Genomic DNA, 20,408 nt, shown 5'->3' with positions numbered 1-20,408 from the left:
TCCAGTTCCCTTTTCCCTTCCAGTTCCCTTTCCCTTCCAGTTCCCTTTTCCCCTCCAGTTCCCTTTTCCCTTCCAGTTCCCTTTCCCTTCCAGTTCCCTTTTCCCCTCCAGTTCCCTTTTCCCCTCCAGTTCCCTTTTCCCCTCCAGTTCCCTTTTCCCCCCCAGTTCCCTTTCCCTTCCAGTTCCCTTTTCCCTTCCAGTTCCCTTTCCCTTCCAGTTCCCTTTTCCCCTCCAGTTTCCTTTTCCCCTCCAGTTCCCTTTTCCCCTCCAGTTCCCTTTTCCCCCCCAGTTCCCTTTCCCCTCCAGTTCCCTTTTCCCTTCCAGTTCCCTTTCCCTTCCAGTTCCCTTTTCCCTTCCAGTTCCCTTTCCCTTCCAGTTCTTTTCCCCTCCAGTTTCCTTTTCCCCTCCAGTTCCCTTTTCCCCTCCAGTTCCCTTTTCCCCCCCAGTTCCCTTTCCCCTCCAGTTCCCTTTTCCCTTCCAGTTCCCTTTCCCTTCCAGTTCCCTTTTCCCCCCAGTTCCCTTTCCCCTCCAGTTCCCTTTTCCCTTCCAGTTCCCTTTCCCTTCCAGTTCCCTTTCCCCTCCAGTTCCCTTTTCCCTTCCAGTTCCCTTTCCCCTCCAGTTCCCTTTTCCCCTCCAGTTCCCTTTCCCCTCCAGTTCCCTTTCCCTTCCAGTTCCCTTTCCCCTCCAGTTCCCTTTTCCCCTCCAGTTCCCTTTCCCCTCCAGTTCCCTTTTCCCCTCCAGTTCCCTTTCCCCTCCAGTTCCCTTTCCCTTCCAGTTCCCTTTTCCCTTCCAGTTCCCTTTTCCCCTCCAGTTCCCTTTTCCCCTCCAGTTCCCTTTTCCCCTCCAGTTCCCTTTTCCCCCCCAGTTCCCTTTCCCTTCCAGTTCCCTTTTCCCTTCCAGTTCCCTTTTCCCTTCCAGTTCCCTTTCCCTTCCAGTTCCCTTTTCCCCTCCAGTTTCCTTTTCCCCTCCAGTTCCCTTTTCCCCTCCAGTTCCCTTTTCCCCTCCAGTTCCCTTTTCCCCCCCAGTTCCCTTTTCCCTTCCAGTTCCCTTTCCCTTCCAGTTCCCTTTTCCCCTCCAGTTTCCTTTTCCCCTCCAGTTCCCTTTTCCCCTCCAGTTTCCTTTTCCCTTCCAGTTCCCTTTTCCCCTCCAGTTCCCTTTTCCCCCCCAGTTCCCTTTCCCCTCCAGTTCCCTTTCCCTTCCAGTTTCCTTTTCCCCTCCAGTTCCCTTTTCCCCTCCAGTTTCCTTTTCCCCTCCAGTTCCCTTTCCCCTCCAGTTCCCTTTTCCCCTCCAGTTCCCTTTTCCCCTCCAGTTCCCTTTCCCCTCCAGTTCCCTTTCCCCCCCAGTTCCCCTTTCCTTGTTCCCCCCCAGGGAGCCCCATGGTACACGGACCAGGAGCAGTGGCTCAGTTCTGACAGCAACAGGAGGCTTCATGTGCCTATATATATAGATATAAATATAGAGATATATATATACATATACATGTATGTGTGGGGGTTAAGTACAAACCTATAGAGGTAAAGAGTAAACTGGAGCTGGGGGGGGGGGAATGGAGCCCAATTCACCCCCATTGAACCCCCTGGGAGCACTGGGGCTGGTGCTGCAACCCCATTAAACCCTATGGAGGACACGGGGCGGACGGAGAAGGGGCACCCCATAAGGGTACAAGGGGCTGCAGGAGCCTATCCCTGTGTGGGGATGGGGATGGGGATAGGGGCTTTGTGCTGCACAGTCCCATTGCAAGGGGGTCTGGGGCCCCCCGCTGTGTCCCTGCCCCATCCTCACTGGGCTGCACTGGGGGGGGTGTGTGACAAAATCCATCTCTGTGGGTGCAGGATGTGGGGCTGGGGCCTCAGGGGTGCTCTGGGGCTTGCTGGTGGCCACGACCCACACTTGGGGGGCGGCCGTTTCCTAACAGTCAAATCCCGACCCATTCCTATGGGAGGTGCAGCAGCTTTGGGGTGTCCCTTGAGTCGAGGGCCTGCAAGAGGGGCCTGGTGGCAGCTCGGTGTCTGCCTGCGTCCTTGCACCCATGGGTGTCCCAGAGCACTCATGGGGTGTCTCGGAGCACCCAGAAGTGCCCTAAAGTACCTGGGGGGGTCCCGAAACACAAATGGGTGTCTCAAACACTGATGAGCATCCCCAAAGCGCCCGTGGGTGGCCCAAAGCGTCTGTGGGTGTCCCAAAATACGAATGGGTGTCCTAAAACAAGGGGGTGTCCCAAAGCACTAATGGGGTGTTCCAAAGGATCTCTAGGGTGTTCCAAAGCACCCATGGGTGTCCCCCAGAGCACTCATGGGGTGTCCTAAAGGACCAACGGGGTGTTCCAAAGCACTAATGGGTGTCCCAAAGCACCCATGGGATGTCCCAGAGTACTAATGGGGTGTCCCAAAGGACCAATGGCATATCCCAAAGCACCCGTGGGTGCCCCAGAGCACTCATGGCGTGTTCCAGATCACCCATGGGTGTCCCAAAGCATCCATGGGTGTCCCAAAGGACCAATGTGGTGTCCCAAAGCACTCATGGGGTGTCCCACAGCACCCACGGGTGTCCCAAAGCACCCATGGGGTGTCCCACAGCGCCCACGGATGTCTCACAGCACCCATGGGGTGTCCCACAGCACCCACGGATGTCCCACAGCACCCATGGGATGTCCCAGAGCACCCATGGGATGTCCCAGAGCACCCATGGGATGTCCCACAGCACCCATGGGGCGTCCCACAGCACCCACAGGCGTCCCAGAGCGCCCATGGGATGTCCCACAGCACCCATGGGATGTCCCAGAGCACCCACGGATGTCCCACAGCACCCATGGGATGTCCCAGAGCATCCATGGGATGTCCCACAGCACCCACGGGATGTCCCACAGCACCCATGGGTGTCCCACAGCACGCATGGAGCGTCCCACAGCACCCATGGGATGTCCCAGAGCACCCATGGGATGTCCCACAGCACCCATGGGGCGTCCCAGAGCACCCATGGGATGTCCCACAGCACCCACAGATGTCCCACAGCACCCATGGGGCGTCCCACAGCACCCACAGGCGTCCCAGAGCGCCCATGGGATGTCCCACAGCACCCACGGATGTCCCAGAGCACCCACGGATGTCCCACAGCACCCACGGGATGTCCCAGAGCACCCACAGATGTCCCAGAGCACCCACGGGCGTCCCAGGGCACCCACGGGAGCTGCATCGCCCCCCGCGCGGGTGCCGCGGGGCTCAGTTGCCGAGGAAGTCGATGGTGGCCCGCACGGTCTTGGCGGTGCTGACGTCCACGGCGGTCACCTTGATCTCGGTGTCTCCGAACTGCATGGAGGCGCGGATCTCCCTGCGCGCGCCCGCGCCGCGGCCCAGCTCCTCCAGCTCCAGGCTGACGGTGCCGCACTTGCGCACGCCGGGGTCGGTGATGTACTGCGCCTCGTCGGAGGCGCTGCAGTAGACGTTGATGACGGTCCTGCGCTGGCCCGGCCGCGCCGGGCAGTACCGGCGCTGCACCACCTCGCCCAACGCCACCGACTGGTCCACGGCCACGAAGCGCTCGAAGACGTCGGTGCACCAGGCCCGGCCGCCCTTCAGCAGCAGCTTCTCGCGGGGGTGCTTCCCCTCCACGAACTTGTTGAGCACGCCCACGCCGTAGGAGAGGGGCGAGCGGCGCACGCGCACGACGGTGGGGTCGAGGCCGAAGAGCACGGCGCCCTTGAGGATGGTGAGCCCCACGTCCTGCGGCACCAGCACCCGGCACGCCGCGCCCAACGCCGCCTGCACCGCGCCCTGCAGCATGGGCGACTCGGCGAAGCCCCCCACCAGGAACAGGAACTTGATGCCTTGGACCTCCGGCTTCTTGAGGAGATCGTCTGGGGAGGGGAAAGGGGGAGAAAGAGGGGGGGAGTTGGGGCTGTGGGGGTGGCTGTGGAGTCACCGAGGCAAAACGGGGTGGGAAAGACCGTGAAGGTCATCGAGTCCAACCACTGAGGTCACCGAGTTCAACGGTTGAAATCAAACCCAACCATTGAGATCAAGTCCAACCATTGAGATCAAGTTCAACCATTAAGGTCAAGTCCAACCACTGAGATCATCAAGTCCAACCATTAAGTCCAACCGTTGAGATCAAGTCCAACCATTGATATCATTAAGTCCAACCATTCAGGTCAAGTCCAACCATTGAGATCATCAAGTCCAACCATTAAGTCCAACCATTGAGATCATGCCCAACCATTGAGATCAAGTCCAACCACTAAGGTCAAGCCCAACCATTCAGATCAAGTCCAACCACTAAGGTCAAGTCCAACCATTAAATTACCACTGAGATCAACAAGTCCAACCACTGAGATCATCAAGTCCAACCATTAAGTCCAACCGTTGAGATCAAGCCCAACCATTGAGATCAAGTCCAACCACCGAGGTCACCAAGTCCAACCATTAAGTCCAACCATTATCAAGTCCAACCTCTGAGATCAACAAATCCAACCATTGAGATCATCAAGTCCAACCGCTGTCAAGTCCAGCCACTGAGATCAAATCTAACCATTGAGGACATCAAGTCCAACCACTGAGATCAAGAAGTCCATTATCACCAAGTTCAACCATTGAGAACATCAAGTCCAGCCACTGAGATAGAGTCCATTAAGACCAAGTCCAGCCATTGAGATCATCAAGGTCAACAACTGAGAGTCCTAAGACCAACCATTGAGATCATCAAGTCCAAACATTAAGATCAAGTCCATCCGTTGAGATCAAGTCCAACCATTGAGATCATCAAGTCCAACAACTGAGAGTCCTAAGACCAACCATTGAGATCATGAAGTCCAAACATTAAGATCAAGTCCAACCGTTGAGATCAAGTCCAACCATTGAGATCATCAAGTCCAACCATCGTCAATTCCAACCATTATCAAGTCAACCACTGAGATCAACCATGATTAAGTTCCAGCCATTGAGATCAAGTCCAACCATTACAATCGAGTCCAACCATTAAGATCAAGCCCAGTCATTGAGATCACCAAGTCCAACCACTGAGATAGAGTCCAACCATTGAGATCATCAAGTCCAACCATTTAAGTCAAGTCCCCCCATTAGGATCAAGTCCAACCATTGTTGTCATCAAGTCCAACCTTTGCCCCTACCCCAGTGATGGCGGGAGGGTGTCAGGATCCCAAGGCACAAGGGGACCCCCTTTGCAATGCCTGTTCCCACCCTTCAACACACCCAGTGTGAGGAGGCCCTGCCCATGGCTACCGGATCAGTAGCAGGTACAAGAAGATGCTCAACAAGAAGAGCCCCATCCCTGGCAGTGCTCAAGGCCAGGTTGGACACAGGGGCTTGAAGCAAAGCTGCTCCAGTGGAAGGGTCCCTGCCCGGGGCAGGGGTTGGGGCTGGAGGAGCTTTGAGGTCCCTTCCAACCCAAACCATGCTGTGATTCCATGATTGCTCCTTTCCAAGCCAGCCCATTCCCTGACTCCATGAAGCCCTACCGATGTGTTTGATGATCTGGCTGATGGTGGGCTGGAAGAGCTCGCTCATGGCCTCGGGGGACATCCGCAGCATCCCTTGGGACGACCACTTCACCAAGTTAACACTGGGGAAGGAGAGAAGATCCAGGCCTGCCCTCACCAGTGGCTCCCCCCTCCCAGGAGCAGAGCACCCCAGTTTAGAGCACCCCAAGCCCCATTCCCCCCCCCAGGCCCTCACTTGCTCCTCTTCAGCGCCGTCTCCACGTTCTGCCCGCGGTGCTTGCGGTAGAAGTCGATGAAGGAGAAGGGCAGGGAGATGTTGAGGGCGCTGGCGCGGGCCGGGGCCGCCGCTCGCTTCCGCGCCTCGAAGGCGATGGTGAGGTCCACCCAGGCCGCCGGGCGCTTGGCCTTGAACGTGGAGATGAAATCCGCCCCGAAGATGTGGCACAGGAGCTGCTCGAAGGCCAGGTCCACCCCCACGGCCCCATAGGGACCCCCTGCGGAGCCAGAGGGGTGGATCGGGCACTGTCCCCATGTCCCCCATCCCCATGTGCTCCATCCCCATGTGCCCCATCCCGTAACCCCCATCCCCATGTCCCCCATCCCCATGTCCCCCATCCCCATAACCCCCATCCCCATGTCCCCAGTCCCCATGTGCCTCATCCCTATGTTCTCCATCCCCATGTCTTCCATCCCCATGTCCCCCATCCCCATTACTCCATCCCCATTACTACATCCCCATGTCCCCCATCCCATGTCCCACATCCCTATGTTCTCCATCCCCATGGCCCCCATCCCCATGTCCTCCATCCCCATGGCCCCCATCCTCATGTCCCACAGCCCAGCATCACCCGGTGCTGCCCCGGCTGGCACATGGGGACACCGGTGGGTCCGTGGCCCCAGGTTGGGTGCTCTGGGCCTCAGCTTCTGGCCTTGTCCTGCCCCGCAGCACCCCTGTCCCTGCCTGCCCCAGCCCAGCACCCCTGTCCCTCCGTCACCCCTCAATGCAGCATCCCTGTCCCACCTGAATCCCTGCCCCATCTGACCCCCCACTCAGCACCCCTGTCCCACCTTGTACCCCCATAACCCATCACCCATGTCCCACTGTTACCCCATCCCAGCACCCCCCATCCCAGCACCCCGTCCCACCTTGTACCCCCATAACCCATCACCCATGTCCCACTGTCACCCCCATCCTAGCATCCCTGTCCCACCTTGTACCCCCATATCCCAACACCCATGTCCCACTGTCACCCCCATCCAGCATCCCTGTCCCACCTTGTACCCTCATAATCCATCACCCATATCCCACTGTCACCCCCATCCCAACATCCCTGTCCCACCTTGTACCCCCATATCCCAACACCCATGTCCCACTGTCACCCCCATCCCAACATCCCTGTCCCCCCTTGTCCCCGCATCCAGCATCCCTGTCCCCCCTCCCTGCCCTTCTCCTCGCTGTCACCAGATGGCGCCACGACCCCACTGCTGCCACCGAGGGACCCCAAACCCCTTATGATGGGGTCCCCCCTTTTGGGGTGTCCCCCTCACCTGAGGCTTTGTAGAGCTCCTTCAGCGTCCCCTGGGGCTTCTCGATCTGATGCACGGTGAGGTCCACGGTGCCCCCCCCGCAGTCAGCCACGATGTACCTGTCACCTAGGGGCAGTGCAGGGGCTGAGGGGGGGTGGTCCTGAGTGCTCCCCACCCCGTAGCCCATCACCCTGCATCAGGCCTGACCCTCTGGGATACCCACCCCATGCTCCTGTGTGCTCCCCACCCCATAGCCCATCACCGTGCATCAGGCCTGACCCTCTGGGATACCCACCCCATGCTCCTGTGTGCTCCCCACCCATAGCCCATCACCGTGCATCAGGCCTGACCCTCTGGGATACCCACCCCATGCTCCTGTGTGCTCCCCACCCCATAGCCCATCACCGTGCATCAGGCCTGCTCCCCTGGGGTACCCACCCCATGGGCTTGGGGCAACGGGCTGAGCCCGTTGCCCCAAGCCCATGGGGTGGGTACCCCAGGGGATGCATCCCACTGCTCCAAGCGCATCACCCCCATGCAAGGACCCTTAGTGACCCCTCCAGCCCCTCTTCCCATCCCAGCGTGATCCAATCGGGCCCTTCCATGGAGCCATCCCTTCTCCTACCTGCCTGCATTTCCGACCAGAGCTCCCCCATTCCCGATTCCACCAGGAACGTGCGGCTGTGACGGGATCTCCGGAGCTGTTCCCGAGCTGCGGGATGCAACGGCAGGGCCAGCATCAGGATCGGAGGGGAGCAGCCCATGTGCATTGGGAATGCCACGGTGGGATGCACTGGTTTTCCGCTCCCTCCCAACCCGATGTAACGCAGCCATCCCTGCTGCTCTTCCCATTATCCCATAGGATCCTATGGGACCCCAGCTCACCACATCCAGTGCCCTTTTCCCTCTTCCCGGGTGGGGTTTCCTCTGCTTCCCCCCCCCCCTCCCATCACCAAAGCACCCGGAAGGGCAGGAGCTCTTTGGGAATGTGGGGTTATCCCTGTTTTCGGCACGCCGGGATGCACATGCAGCACCAGGTCCATCACCCTCAGCCTCCGGGATGCAGCTCCATGCATCCGGATGCGGCCCCGGCCAAGACAAAGGCAGGAGGCACCGGATGATCCCAGCTCCAGACCACACATGGGGGGAGCTCCGTGGGGCGGGGGGGGGGGGGGTGATCCTCTCCCCATACAGGGAGGTCGCTGTGGGATCGGGAAGCCCGAGGCCTCGGCCCCTATGGGGGCGCTGGGGTGGTCAGGGCCAAGGGGAGCCGCTGGGAGGGATCCAGCGACATTCCAGCTGAGGCAGCAGAAACGGGAATGCCGGGAAAGGGAAGGGGGGAGGCGGCGAGGGCAGGTCGGGCTGATGGCAGGGGCTAAGCCCGTGGGGGGTGCACGGCTCGGGTGGGCTTGGAACGGGGGATAGGGGGGGAAAGGGGGAAGCAGAGTGCATGGGGTCTCATTTCCCCCCTTGGCACAAGGCCCCGCTCAGCCCTGCCTCGGTTTCCCCGTCAGCTGGGGATGCCGCGGGTCCCGGACCCAGCTCTTCCCTGTCCCTGCGCTGAGGCTTTCCCTTGGCTCAGCCGCGTTGGATGAAGTGCCAGAGCAAGGAAAACCGCAGGGAAGGGGATGGGAGCGTGGAAAAGGGCCGGGGGCGGAGGAGCGGGGAGGGAGCCATCGCTGCTTCCCCGGCTGCGGCTCTGCTCCATCGCTGATGCCGAGCGGGAGGCAGGCGCCGGGTCCATGACTGAGACCTGCTCCCTGCCCTGGGAGCTCCCCGGGATGCTCATCCCTGTGGGAATGCCCCTCTGGATGGAAGAGCAGGACCCAGTCTGGGGTGATGCCGGTGCCGCTCACCCTGCCGGAAGCTGGAGTCAATGGGATGCTCCGGAGCCAGCCCCGTGCCCGCGGCCTTGCAGCTCAGGTCGGTCAGTTGATGGAGCCGGAGCTTCCTGCAGTAGATGGAGGCGGCCTCGGGCTCCAGCGCGATCAGGAGCTGCTCCGGGCTCTCCGGGGACACCAGCCCGGCCTGGAGGGATAACGGGACATGGGGATGGAGGGGGGAACATCCCATCCCTGAGCATCCCATCCCTGAACATCCCATCCCTGAGCAACCCATCCCTGAACATCCCATCCCTGAACATCCCATCCCTGAGCAACCCATCCCTGAACATCCCATCCCTGAGCATCCCATCCCTGAGCATCCCATCCCTGAACATCCCATCCCTGAGCAACCCATCCCTGAACATCCCATCCCTGAGCATCCCATCCCTGAACATCCCATCCCTGAGCATCCCATCCCTGAGCATCCCATCCCTGAGCATCCCATCCCTGAGCATCTCATCCCATCCCATCCCTGAGCAACCCATCCCTGAACATCCCATCCCTGAGCATCCCATCCCTGAGCATCTCATCCCTGCCCATCCCATCCCTGAACATCCCATCCCTGAGCAACCCATCCCTGAACATCCCATCCCTGAACATCCCATCCCTGAACATCCCATCCCTGAGCATCTCATCCCATCCCATCCCTGCCCATCCCATCCCTGAACATCCCATCCCTGAGCATCCCATCCCTGAGCATCCCATCCCTGAGCATCCCATCCCTGAACATCCCATCCCTGAACATCCCATCCCTGAACATCCCATCCCTGAGCATCCCATCCCTGAACATCCCATCCCTGAGCATCCCATCCCTGAGCATCCCATCCCTGAACATCCCATCCCTGAGCAACCCATCCCTGAACATCCCATCCCTGAACATCCCATCCCTGAGCATCCCATCCCTGAGCATCCCATCCCTGAACATCCCATCCCTGAGCAACCCATCCCTGAACATCCCATCCCTGAGCATCCCATCCCTGAGCATCCCATCCCTGAGCATCCCATCCCTGAGCATCCCATCCCTGAACATCCCATCCCTGAGCAACCCATCCCTGAACATCCCATCCCTGAGCATCTCATCCCATCCCACCCCTGCCCATCCCTGCCCATCCCATCCCATCCCTGCCCATCGCATCCCTGTGCATCCCAGCCCATCCCATCCCACCCCATCCCATCCCTGAACATCCCAGCCCATTCCAGCCCTGTCCATCCCATCCCTGCCCATCCCATCCCTTTCCATCCCATCCCATCCCATCCCTGCCCATCCCATCCCTTTCCATCCCATCCCTGCCCATCCCATCCATCCCATCCCTTTCCATCCCATCCCATCCCATCCCTTTCCATCCCATCCCATCCCATCCCATCCCTGTCCATCCCATCTCATCCCTCTCCATCCCCTCCCACCCCACCCCACCCCACCCTCACCCTGTATGCAGCCTCCCTCATGAACTGCTTGGCCGGCTGCTTCCAGATGGCCGGCACGGTGATGACCCAGCGGATGGCATCGCGCTCGGGCAGCGCCGGGCACTGCTCCTTCAGCTCCTGGCGGGATGGAGCCCCAGGATGGGAGGCGGGGAGCAGCGCCCCGGCAGCGGGGAGGCAGAGGAGGGAAGAGGGGGCCGTGGCCCTACCTGCACCGCGTGCTGCTTGAAGAAGCGGAGCGCGTGCGCGAACACCTCCAGCGCCTGCAGCTTCTTCCCGTTGACGGCTTCCAGCTCCGTGCTCATGGTGAGGTCCTGCGGGAAGGGCAGCGGCAGCAAATGGGGTGTCCTGGGCTCCCGGAGAGGCTGTGGCTGCCCCATCCCTGGCAGTGCTCAAGGCCAGGTTGGACACAGGGGCTTGGAGCAAGCTGCTCTATGGAAGGGGTCCCTGCCCGTGGCAGGGGTTGGGGCTGGAGGGGCTTTAAGGTCCCTTTACCCAGGTGTCCATGGGGTCTCCTCACCCCTCAGAGCATCCCAGTCTCCCCTCTGTTGGGTTAAAGCCATTCCTTGGGTCCTGTCCCCAGTCCCTGATGGAATCCTTCACCCCATCATCCCTCACCCCACCATCCCTCACCCCATCATCCCTCATCCCTCACCCCACCATCCCTCACCCCACCATCCCTCACCCCATCATCCCTCATCCCTCACCCCACCATCCCTCATCCCTCACCCCACCATCCCTCACCCCATCATCCCTCACCCCACCATCCCTCCCTTTCCCTTGCAGCCACCAGGAAGAGGACCCCACCATGGCCACTCTCCTGGAGCCCGGGATGCAGAACCTGCGCTTGGGTAAGGCTGGGCCCAGGGAGCTGGGGGGGGTCCCTGTCCCCATCACCCCCCATTGTCCGTGTGACACCCGGGGCCCTCTCCCTTCTCCTCCCCACCGCAGTCACCATCCCATGGGGAGCCCCCAGTGCTGCTCCTGCACGGGGGTAACCAGCACCATGTGCATTGAGGAGCCCTGGCCCTGCCGGCGCCAGCCTGAGCACGGAGGTGACGGCAAGGACGGGCTCCATGGGGGTCCCCCAAATCACTGTTGGTCCAGAGCCCACGCACTGGGGCTGGCTCCGGACCCATGGAAGGATGCTCTGGTCCGGATGGGTCTCTGGAGCCCCACGCTCCAAGCCTTCCACCCAACCCATTCCATGCCCCATGCCCCGTGCCCCATGACCCGTGCCCCATGTTCCATGCCCCATGCTCCGTGCCCCATGCTCTGTGCCCCGTGCCCCATACCCCATGCTCGGTGCCCCATGCCCCATGCTCTGTGCCCCATGCTCCATGCTCCGTGCCCCATGCCCCGTGCTCCATGCCCTGTGCCCCATGCCCCATGCTCCATGCCCCGTGCCCCATGCCCCATGCTCCATGCTCCGTGCCCCATGCCCCGTGCCCCATGCCCCATGCTCCATGCCCCATGCTCCATGCCCTGTGCCCCATGCTCCATGCCCCATGCTCCATGCCCCATGCCCCGTGCCCCGTGCTCCATGCCCCATGCCCCATGCCCCGTGCCCCATGCCCCATGCCCCATGCTCCATGCCCCATGCCCCATGCCCCGTGCCCCATGCCCCATGCCCCATGCCCCGTGCCCCATGCCCCATGCTCCATGCCCCATGCCCCGTGCCCCCTGCCGTACGCTCGTGCTGTGGATCTTCATCTTGAACTTCTCGAAGTAGAGCCACTCGCGGGCCTCCTCGGGGTCCAGGTCATGGTAATAGTCCCTGGCCGTGTAGCCGAAGCTGTGGAAGGCGCCGTCGGGCGTGAGCAGGAGGCTGGTCGGGCTCTTCTGGTTGGCCACCCCCGGGTCCCCTCCTTCCCATTTCCTGCGAACAGGAGCCTGTGAAGCTCAAGGCCGGCCCCGGCCCCGGCCCCGCTGTGTTCACCCCATGGCAGCGCCCCAAGGGACGCAGAACGGGGCAAGGTCCCTGCCGAGGCCGTGCGCGGAGCTTGCGCTGCTCCCCCGGGGCTCTAACGAGCGGAGCCCTAACGGGGAGCTGCCCACGGCTGAAGCAGAGAGCATCCCCCGGGCTCCCTCCACCCCACGGCGGGGTCCCGCTGCCCCCCTCAAGGCGGCCTCGCTGCCCCTCACCTCATCATGTGGATGGCCTCGGGGTCGCTGCGGAAGCTGAAGGCGTATCCGCTGGACGTGGTGCCGAAGTCGATGGCCACCACCACGGCGAAGGACGCGGTTTGCCGCGAGCGAGCCTCGCTCCTCTGGAACACGAGGGAAGCCCTTCGGGATGGGCTCTGCGCCGAGGGCACGCACCCAAACGGGGCTGGATGCTGCCCGAAAACTGGGTAAGGGGTTTAACCCCCCATGGACCAGGGCAAGGGATGCGCTGATGCTGTGCTTTGCTCTGGTGCCGGCAGCAAGGGCCGATTCCTCCTCTTGCCCAGCTCCGGACCATGGAGCAAAGGCTCGGCGGGCACCAGGCTCCGTGGGGATGCTGTGATTGCTCCTAAAGCTCCGTGGGACAAAGGGTTTGGACGGGGCTCGGAGCGAGCTGCTCCAGTGGAAGGGGTCCCTGCCCGAGGCAGGGGTTGGGGCTGGAGGAGCTTTGAGGTCCCTTCAACCCAAACCAGTCCATGATTCCATGACTGCATTGTCAGCTGCTCCCCATCTCTGTTCCAGGAGCCTCATCCCACCCCGTGGACCCCCCAACCCAAACCCTTCCTGGCCCGAATGCCCCTGGCGGGTTCTCTGATGCTTTCCTGGCCCCCCTGTTGCTCCCCATCCCTTGTCTCGCGGCTGGCGATGGCGGGTGGAGGTGCCAAGGGGACCGTGAAGTCACGGTGATCCCTGTATCCATGCCGGAGGCTCCCAGGCGTGCGGGGCAGACACGGGAAGCTAAAAGCCCTCATTAACTTTTAACACGTCCCGCTTTGCGGGGCGCAGGAGGCAGCCGGCCGTGAAGAGCGCCGGCAGGAACACGGCTCAGGAGCTTGTCTCCGACGTGTCCCTGCTCCGGCACGTTCCCTGCCGCCCTCCATCCTCCGGGATGCCCACGGGAGCGAGCTGAGCCCGCAGCCTCGCAGTGACTTAAACTGGAACGGATGCTGGTGCTCCTCCGGCTCCTCTCCTGCCTCCTCCATCCCAGCAGTCCCATGCCTAAAGGATGCCCTGGGGTCACGCTGACCCACCCTTGGGCTGCTGTTGGGGATGGAAACCGGGATGGGAGGCAATGGGGGGGTCACCACTGACCAGGGGAAGGCCAAAATGGGGGGCAATGCCACGAGAACAGACCCAGGGACCCCCCCGTTCCTTACCGGTGACTGGGAGGGCGTCAATGGGGCGATGCTGCAGCTATCGTGAGGGGTCTCCGGGGAGCCGGGGGGGGACGGCGTGGGGCAGCGCTCGCCACTGGCACCTGTGGACACAGGGGGACAGGGATGGGGATGGAGCAGGACCTGGATCCTCCTTGAGACCCTTCCCTTAGGGGAGGGCAGCACTCGGCATCCTCTCGCTGCGATGGAGACATCCCAATGGGTCATGGCCGCTGATCCCGGTGGGATCCATAGAGGGCAGGTCTGGGGTTCAACCAGTGTAAGGAAGGAGCTCGCCAGCGCTGGTTAAATAGCAAGAGAGGAAGCCCTTGGAGGTGTCAGGAGGTGCAGGAACCAGTTACACTTGGTGTTAGCACTGGGGAGCTCATGGGCATCCCTCTCGCTGCCTATGGGGGGGGATAAGGGGTGAAGAAGGGCTCCAGGAATGAGGGATCTCCTCCTCCTCTGTGGCCTGGGGACATCAGCGCTTGCCCGATGGGAAGATGCCCCATCGCTGGCAGTGCTCAAGGCCAGGTTGGACACAGGGCTTGGAGCAAGCTGCTCCAGTGGAAGGGGTCCCTGCCCGTGGCAGGGGCTGGAGCTGGAGGAGCTTTGAGGTCCCTTCCAACCCATTCCATGGTCGGGGTGGCCTGGTTGTGGTTTCGGGGGGTTCCACGCAGCGGCGTGGGCAGGATCTGGTGAGGAGACACGGGCTCAACGCCCCCTCCATCACCAGAGAGGAAGCAGCACAGGGAGCCAAGGACCTGCCAGCCCCGTGTCCCCATTGCCCCTGGGATGGGGGGAAAACTTGGGATGAGAGGTGCTGGGGGGCACTGAGGCAGGGCAAGTGTCCATCTCCTCCTCCTCTTCCTCCCCCTCGGACCCCAACCACCCCCCTGCCTCCTCCGTGACCCTGCCCTGGGTTCCTGGTTATTCCCGGCTATTCCCGGTGTGCCGGCCCCACGGAGCCGCCTCCGCTCCTCCTGCCACATGGTTCCCATTAGCACAGGGGGATTAATCACCATGGACGGGCTCCAGCTGCTCCGGGGGGGCTGGGGGAGCGGGGCCGCCTTTCCCAGAGGTTATGGAACCCCTGGGAATGGGATGTGGGGGCCAGGCAGTGGCACGGGGGTATCCAACCGCCCCATGGACCCACGCATCCACCCCAGCTCCCAGGGCAACCCCTGTGCGCCGAGGGAGCATCCCGGTGCGTCCCTTGTTAGCTCCCTAAATCCCTCTGGCAGCACGGGAGCCCCAGAGCCTGCCCTGGGGATGCTCTGGGACCCCCAACAGCAGCAGCTGTGGGGCTGGGGCTGGACTTGATCCCCCCCCCCCCATCCTGGGGCTGCGGTCCCAGCTCCCCCCAGCGCTTCCTCTCCTTGCCCGGCCAGGGCTGCGTCCCTTGACACGTCCCGGTGCCAGGATCCTGCTTTGTCCCGTGCCCCCCCCTCCCGCTCCCGGCTGCTCCCCACCAGGATGCGCCTCCGGTCCCTCCATGCTCCGTAAGTGCCTTTTGCTGTATCCGTGTCCGTGCCATGAATATTTGATCCCTGACAAACAGGGATGTCCCTCGGGATGTCTCTGTGTGCCAGCAGCGGGGGGAGGCCGGAGCCCCCCCGTTGTGGGGGGGGGGGGAAGCATCCCCCAGGTCAGGCAGGGGGATGAGCCGGGCTTGGAGCGTGGGGCTCCGGAGACCCATCCGGAACAGAGCATCCTTCCATGGGTCCGGAGCCAGCCCCAGCGCGTGGGCTCTGGACCAACAGTGATTTGGGGGACCCCCATGGAGCCCGTCCTTGCCGTCACCTCCGTGCTCAGGCTGGCGCCGGCAGGGCCAGGGCTCCTCAATGCACATGGTGCTGGTTACCCCCGTGCAGGAGCAGCACTGGGGGCTCCCCATGGGATGGTGACTGCGGTGGGGAGGAGAAGGGAGAGGGCCCCGGGTGTCACACGGACAATGGGGGGTGATGGGGACAGGGACCCCCCCCAGCTCCCTGGGCCCAGCCTTACCCAAGCGCAGGTTCTGCATCCCGGGCTCCAGGAGCGTGGCCATGGTGGGGTCCTCTTCCTGGTGGCTGCAAGGGAAAGGGAGGAATGGTGGGGTGAGGGATGGTGGGGTGAGGGATGGTGGGGTGAGGGATGGTGGGGTGAGGGATGGTGGGGTGAGGGATGATGGGGTGAGGGATGGTGGGGTGAGGGATGAGGGATGATGGGGTGAGGGATGGTGGGGTGAGGGATGGTGGGGTGAGGGATGGTGGGGTGAGGGATGGTGGGGTGAGGGATGGTGGGGTGAGGGATGATGGGGTGAGGGATGGTGGGGTGAGGGATGATGGGGTGAGGGATGGTGGGGTGAGGGATGAGGGATGATGGGGTGAGGGATGGTGGGGTGAGGGATGGTGGGGTGAGGGATGGTGGGGTGAGGGATGGTGGGGTGAGGGATGAGGGATGGTGGGGTGAGGGATGATGGGGTGAGGGATGGTGGGGTGAGGGATGGTGGGGTGAGGGATGGTGGGGTGAGGGATGGTGGGGTGAGGGATGATGGGGTGAGGGATGGTGGGGTGAGGGATGATGGGGTGAGGGATGGTGGGGTGAGGGATGATGGGGTGAGGGATGGTGGGGTGAGGGATGAGGGATGGTGGGGTGAGGGATGGTGGGGTGAGGGATGGTGGGGTGAGGGATGATGGGGTGAGGGATGATGGGGTGAGGGATGATGGGGTGAGGGATGGTGGGGTGAGGGATGAGGGATGGTGGGGTGAGGGATGGTGGGGTGAGGGATGGTGGGGTGAGGGATGGTGGGGTGAGGGATGGTGGGGTGAGGGATGAGGGATGGTGGGGTGAGGGATGGTGGGGTGAGGGATGGTGGGGTGAGGGATGGTGGGGTGAGGGATGGTGGGGTGAGGGGTGATGGGGTGAGGGATGATGGGGTGAGGGATGAGGGATGGTGGGGTGAGGGATGAGGGATGGTGGGGTGAGGGATGGTGAGGTGAAGGATTCCATCAGGGACTGGGGACAGGACCCGGGGAATGGCTTTAACCCAACAGAGGGGAGACTGGGATGCTCTGAGGGGTGAGGAGACCCCATGGACACCTGGGTAAAGGGACCTTAAAGCTCCTCCAGTTCCAGCCCCTGCCACGGGCAGGGACCCCTTCCACTGGAGCAGCTTGCTCCAAGCCCCTGTGTCCAACCTGGCCTTGAGCACTGCCAGGGATGGGGCAGCCACAGCTTCTCTGGGCACCCTGTGCCAGCGCCTCAGCACCCTCCCAGGGAAGAGCTTCTGCCTAAGAGCTCATCTCAGTCTCCCCTCTGGCAGGTTAAAGCCATTCCCCTTGGCCTGTCCCTACATCCCTTGTCCCAAGCCCCTCTCCAGCTTTCCTGCAGCCCCTTCAGGCACTGGAGCTGCTCTCAGGTCTCCCCTTCAGGAGCCTTCTCTTGTCCAGGCTGCCCCAGCCCAGCTCTCTCAGCCTGGCCCCAGAGGCCTGACCCTTTACAGCAGGAGACCCTTTACAGCCCCCCTGTCAATGCAGCGGTCACCGCCCGGCTCCGGCTGCTCCCATCCTGCGGAGCCACGGGCTCAGGACCACGCTGAGCTCATCGGGAGCGGCCTCGCTCCTCCCCAAGCCAAACCCAGCGCCCGCTGCCGGCCCTGAGCCTGGGTCCTGCCCTCGGTGCCTCCCCGGTGTGCTATGGATGGGCTTCTGCTGCCTAAAGGATGCTGTGATCCCGTGGCCCAAACCGGGCTTCCCAAGGGGTTCTGAGGGTCCTGCGAGGGGTTCTCCCCCCTCCAGCGCTGGGAATTTGGGTCTCCTCCAACGGGAGCCCTGCCCAGCGCTGAGCTTGCATTCCTGGTGTCCCTTTGTCCCGCACACCCCTTGTGCAGCCCCAGGGCTGGGGGGGGGGGGATAACCCCAGTTCTGCCCCCCCAGCCCAACGGGGCTATGCAGGGATGTCCTTTGTATCCCCACCCTGGGGGCTGAGCTCCCAGCGGAGCCTTCCTGCATCCCGCTGCTGCGGGAGCTGTCGGGGAGTGGGAGTGCGAAGCAAGACCTCGGGCTGTGGTGACCCGATGGCTTCATTCCTGCCCCTCCAAGGCCACGGGAAGGTCCGGACAGGCATTCCAGAGGCCCACCAGGATCCAGGTCTCATTGTGGGGTTGGCTCTTGGCTGCCTCCATCCCCGAGCTGCCCAGCCCCTGCCTGGGCTCCCATGAGGAATATGAGCAGCCTCAGCCCACTCTGGTGGTGGTGGCAGCAGAACAAGGGACCGAGGTGTCCTCCAGCCCCACAAAGGGGATTCCTGCCCCCCTCCGGAGACCCAGCCCCTGCACCCAATGCCAGGGCACTCCTGAGGTCTGGGGGCACCCCATGAGCCTGGCATCCCATAATCCCTGCTGGAGGAAGCGAGTGGGTCCCTCGGTTCCCATCGGCTGCGTCAGTGGAGCCCTGGTGTCCTCCAGCCCCATCCCCGGGCGGTGACCGCGCTGCCTGCACATGGGGCTGCCTGACCCACAGCTTCCAGCTCTGGGGAAGGATCCCGGGGCTCATTCCAGCAGCGTTTTCGAGGACTTTCCACCATTTCTGCCTCTGCAGGGGCTCGCGGAAACAGGGAGAGGAAACAAGTTTGGGTTGGACTCAGGGAGGCAGAGCCAGGCAAGGGAGAGGCGCCGGGGGCTCGGTGTTGATGTCGAGCATGGGATCCTTTGTGGGATTCACCCCATCGCGCGGCTCCGCTGGGATGTCCCCGGTGTGCCTCAGCCACAGCCCCTGCGCGGTGCTGGCGCTACCCCTGTGCCTCATTGAGGTGTCCCCGCCGGGACCCCAGCGTGGGGACACGGGGCCCTCCGGAGCTCAGGGGGGTCCCAACGCCCCCACCAGCGCCCTGGCACCCCCCCGCCCGCTCTCCACACTGCGGGGTGCCGGGGGCGAGCCGGTCCCCGCTGGCCCCGCGCCTCGGGCGCTGCTCCCCGCTCACCTCTGCATGGGACGGGTCGGGGCCCCCTCCGCGCTCCGGCGATGCCCGCGGGTGCCGGCGGTGCCGAACGGCTCCGCTCCCGCTGCCGCCGCCGCCCGCAGCGCCCCCGCTCGCGCCTCCCTCCGCTTCCCCCGCGCCTTCCTGCCGCGGATCGCGATCGCAGCTGCTGCAGATGTTGTGCGAGCGGGAGGAGCCGCGAAACCCGAGCCCCGCGGCGCTGCCTCCGCGCCCCGAGGGGGGAAAGGGACCCCCGGCATCCCGGCCGCGGTGCGCGGGAGCAGCGGCGCCTCCGTCCACGTCCTCCCACCCCATCCGCTTCTGTTTGTGCCCCCATTCCTCCCAGTGCTGGCTCTGGATGCGCCATGGAAGCAGGGGCTGGAGGCAAGCGGGGGGGGGGGGGGGCTCCTCTCTGCGGCTCCCAAAGGGCCCCAGGCCAAGAAGAAACCTTCCAGGGAGGGGCTCAAAATCACAAAGAGATCATTGAGATTGTTGGGGCTATTTGGATCGACGAGCTCAGTTGGGATCATTGAGAGCATTTGGGTCATTGAGATCATTGGGATCATTGAGATCAGTTGGGATCATTGAGAGCATTTGGGTCATTGAGAGCATTTGGGTCTTTGAGAGCATTTGGGTCATTGAGAGCATTTGGGTCTTTGAGAGCATTTGGGTCATTGAGATCATTGGGATCATTGAGAGCATTTGGGTCATTGAGAGCATTTGGGTCTTTGAGATCAGTTGGGTCATTGAGATCATTGGGATCATTGAGAGCATTTGGGTCATTGAGAGCATTGGGATCATTGAGGGCATTTGGGTCTTTGAGAGCATATGGATCATTGAGAGCATTTGGGTCTTTGAGAGCATTTGGGTCTTTGAGATCAGTTGGGTCATTGAGATCAGTTGGGTCATTGAGGGCATTTGGGTCATTGAGGGCATTTGGGTCATTGAGATCAGTTGGGTCATTGAGAGCATTTGGGTCTTTGAGATCAGTTGGGATCACTGAGATCAGTTGGGTCATTGAGGGCATTTGGGTCATTGAGGGCATTTGGATCATTGAGAGCATTTGGGTCATTGAGATCAGTTGGGATCACTGAGATCAGTTGGGTCATTGAGGGCATTTGGGTCATTGAGGGCATTTGGGTCATTGAGATCATTTTGGGATCATTGAGATCAGTTGGGTCATTGAGGGCATTTGGGTCATTGAGATCATTGGGATCATTGAGATCAGTTGGGATCATTGAGGGCACTTGGTTCATTGAGGGCATTTGGGTCATTGAGGGCATTTGGGTCATTGAGATCATTGGGATCATTGAGATTACTAGGATCATTTGTATCACTGAAATGAGTGGGATCCTGAAGGTTGTTGGGATCATCAAGATCCCCAAAACCATTGGGATAATAGTTGAGATCAGTGGGGTGGTCATTGAGACCATTGGGATCACACCTATGGACCACACAAGTGCCTGTCCTGCTCACTGCATCCCTCCTGTCCGTGCACACACGCTTACCTGCCCTCTTACTGCCTGCTCCTTCCTCCTCCTGCCATGGCCTGAGTCCCTGGTCCCAGTTTGGGACTGGGAAGAGCCTGGATGTGTGCTGGGCTCCCTGCAGGCAGGAGGGATGGGGCTGGGGGTGGTCGCTGTGGGCTCCTCAGTAGCTCTGTGTGCACACATACACGCGTGATCATGCAGGGCCATGGCATGCACACACACATGCGTGTGCATGCTGCACCCTGGGCCGGCTGGACGGAACAGGTCCGGGCAGGCAGGGCTGCAAGTGCCCAGTTGTACTGGGGCTGTACTGGGGTTGTATTGGGGTTGCAGTGGGGTTTTACTTTGACTG

The 20,408-nt window shown here is 62.1% G+C and overlaps 1 protein-coding gene across 1 annotated transcript; it reads right to left on the bottom strand.

Moving 5' to 3' along the window:
- Positions 1-3,216: 3,216 nt before the first annotated feature.
- Positions 3,217-18,589, bottom strand: HSPA12B (heat shock protein family A (Hsp70) member 12B). The gene is made up of 13 exons (XM_061441092.1): positions 18,570-18,589; positions 15,612-15,676; positions 13,608-13,708; positions 12,430-12,554; positions 11,977-12,163; positions 10,494-10,598; positions 10,288-10,404; positions 8,836-9,007; positions 7,605-7,691; positions 7,001-7,105; positions 5,688-5,946; positions 5,471-5,574; positions 3,217-3,853 (listed from the first exon to the last, which is right to left on the bottom strand). The coding sequence occupies exons 1-13, from the start codon at positions 18,575-18,577 to the stop codon at positions 3,219-3,221; spliced, it is 2,070 nt and encodes a 689-aa protein (XP_061297076.1). The 5' UTR covers positions 18,578-18,589; the 3' UTR covers positions 3,217-3,218.
- Between the last annotated feature and the right edge of the window lie 1,819 nt (positions 18,590-20,408).

This window comes from Pezoporus flaviventris, unplaced genomic scaffold (genome assembly GCF_033815535.1).
Source record: "Pezoporus flaviventris isolate CSIRO_AGI_PZ_B2104156 unplaced genomic scaffold, CSIRO_AGI_Pfla_v1 ptg000188l, whole genome shotgun sequence".
In the NCBI taxonomy this organism is placed as follows: domain Eukaryota; kingdom Metazoa; phylum Chordata; class Aves; order Psittaciformes; family Psittacidae; genus Pezoporus; species Pezoporus flaviventris.
The sequence above is the reverse complement of the archived record's forward strand: the minus strand, read 5'-3'. Positions and strand labels throughout refer to the sequence as shown.

Bases quoted from the DNA above. Each gene is read 5' to 3' on its own strand.
- HSPA12B (XM_061441092.1), bottom strand. The intron at 12,164-12,429 runs GTGAGGGGCAGC...TCCTGTTCGCAG, and splicing joins GAGGCCATCCACATGATGAG to GAAATGGGAAGGAGGGGACC. The intron at 10,405-10,493 runs GTAGGGCCACGG...CCATCCCGCCAG, and splicing joins TCAAGCAGCACGCGGTGCAG to GAGCTGAAGGAGCAGTGCCC.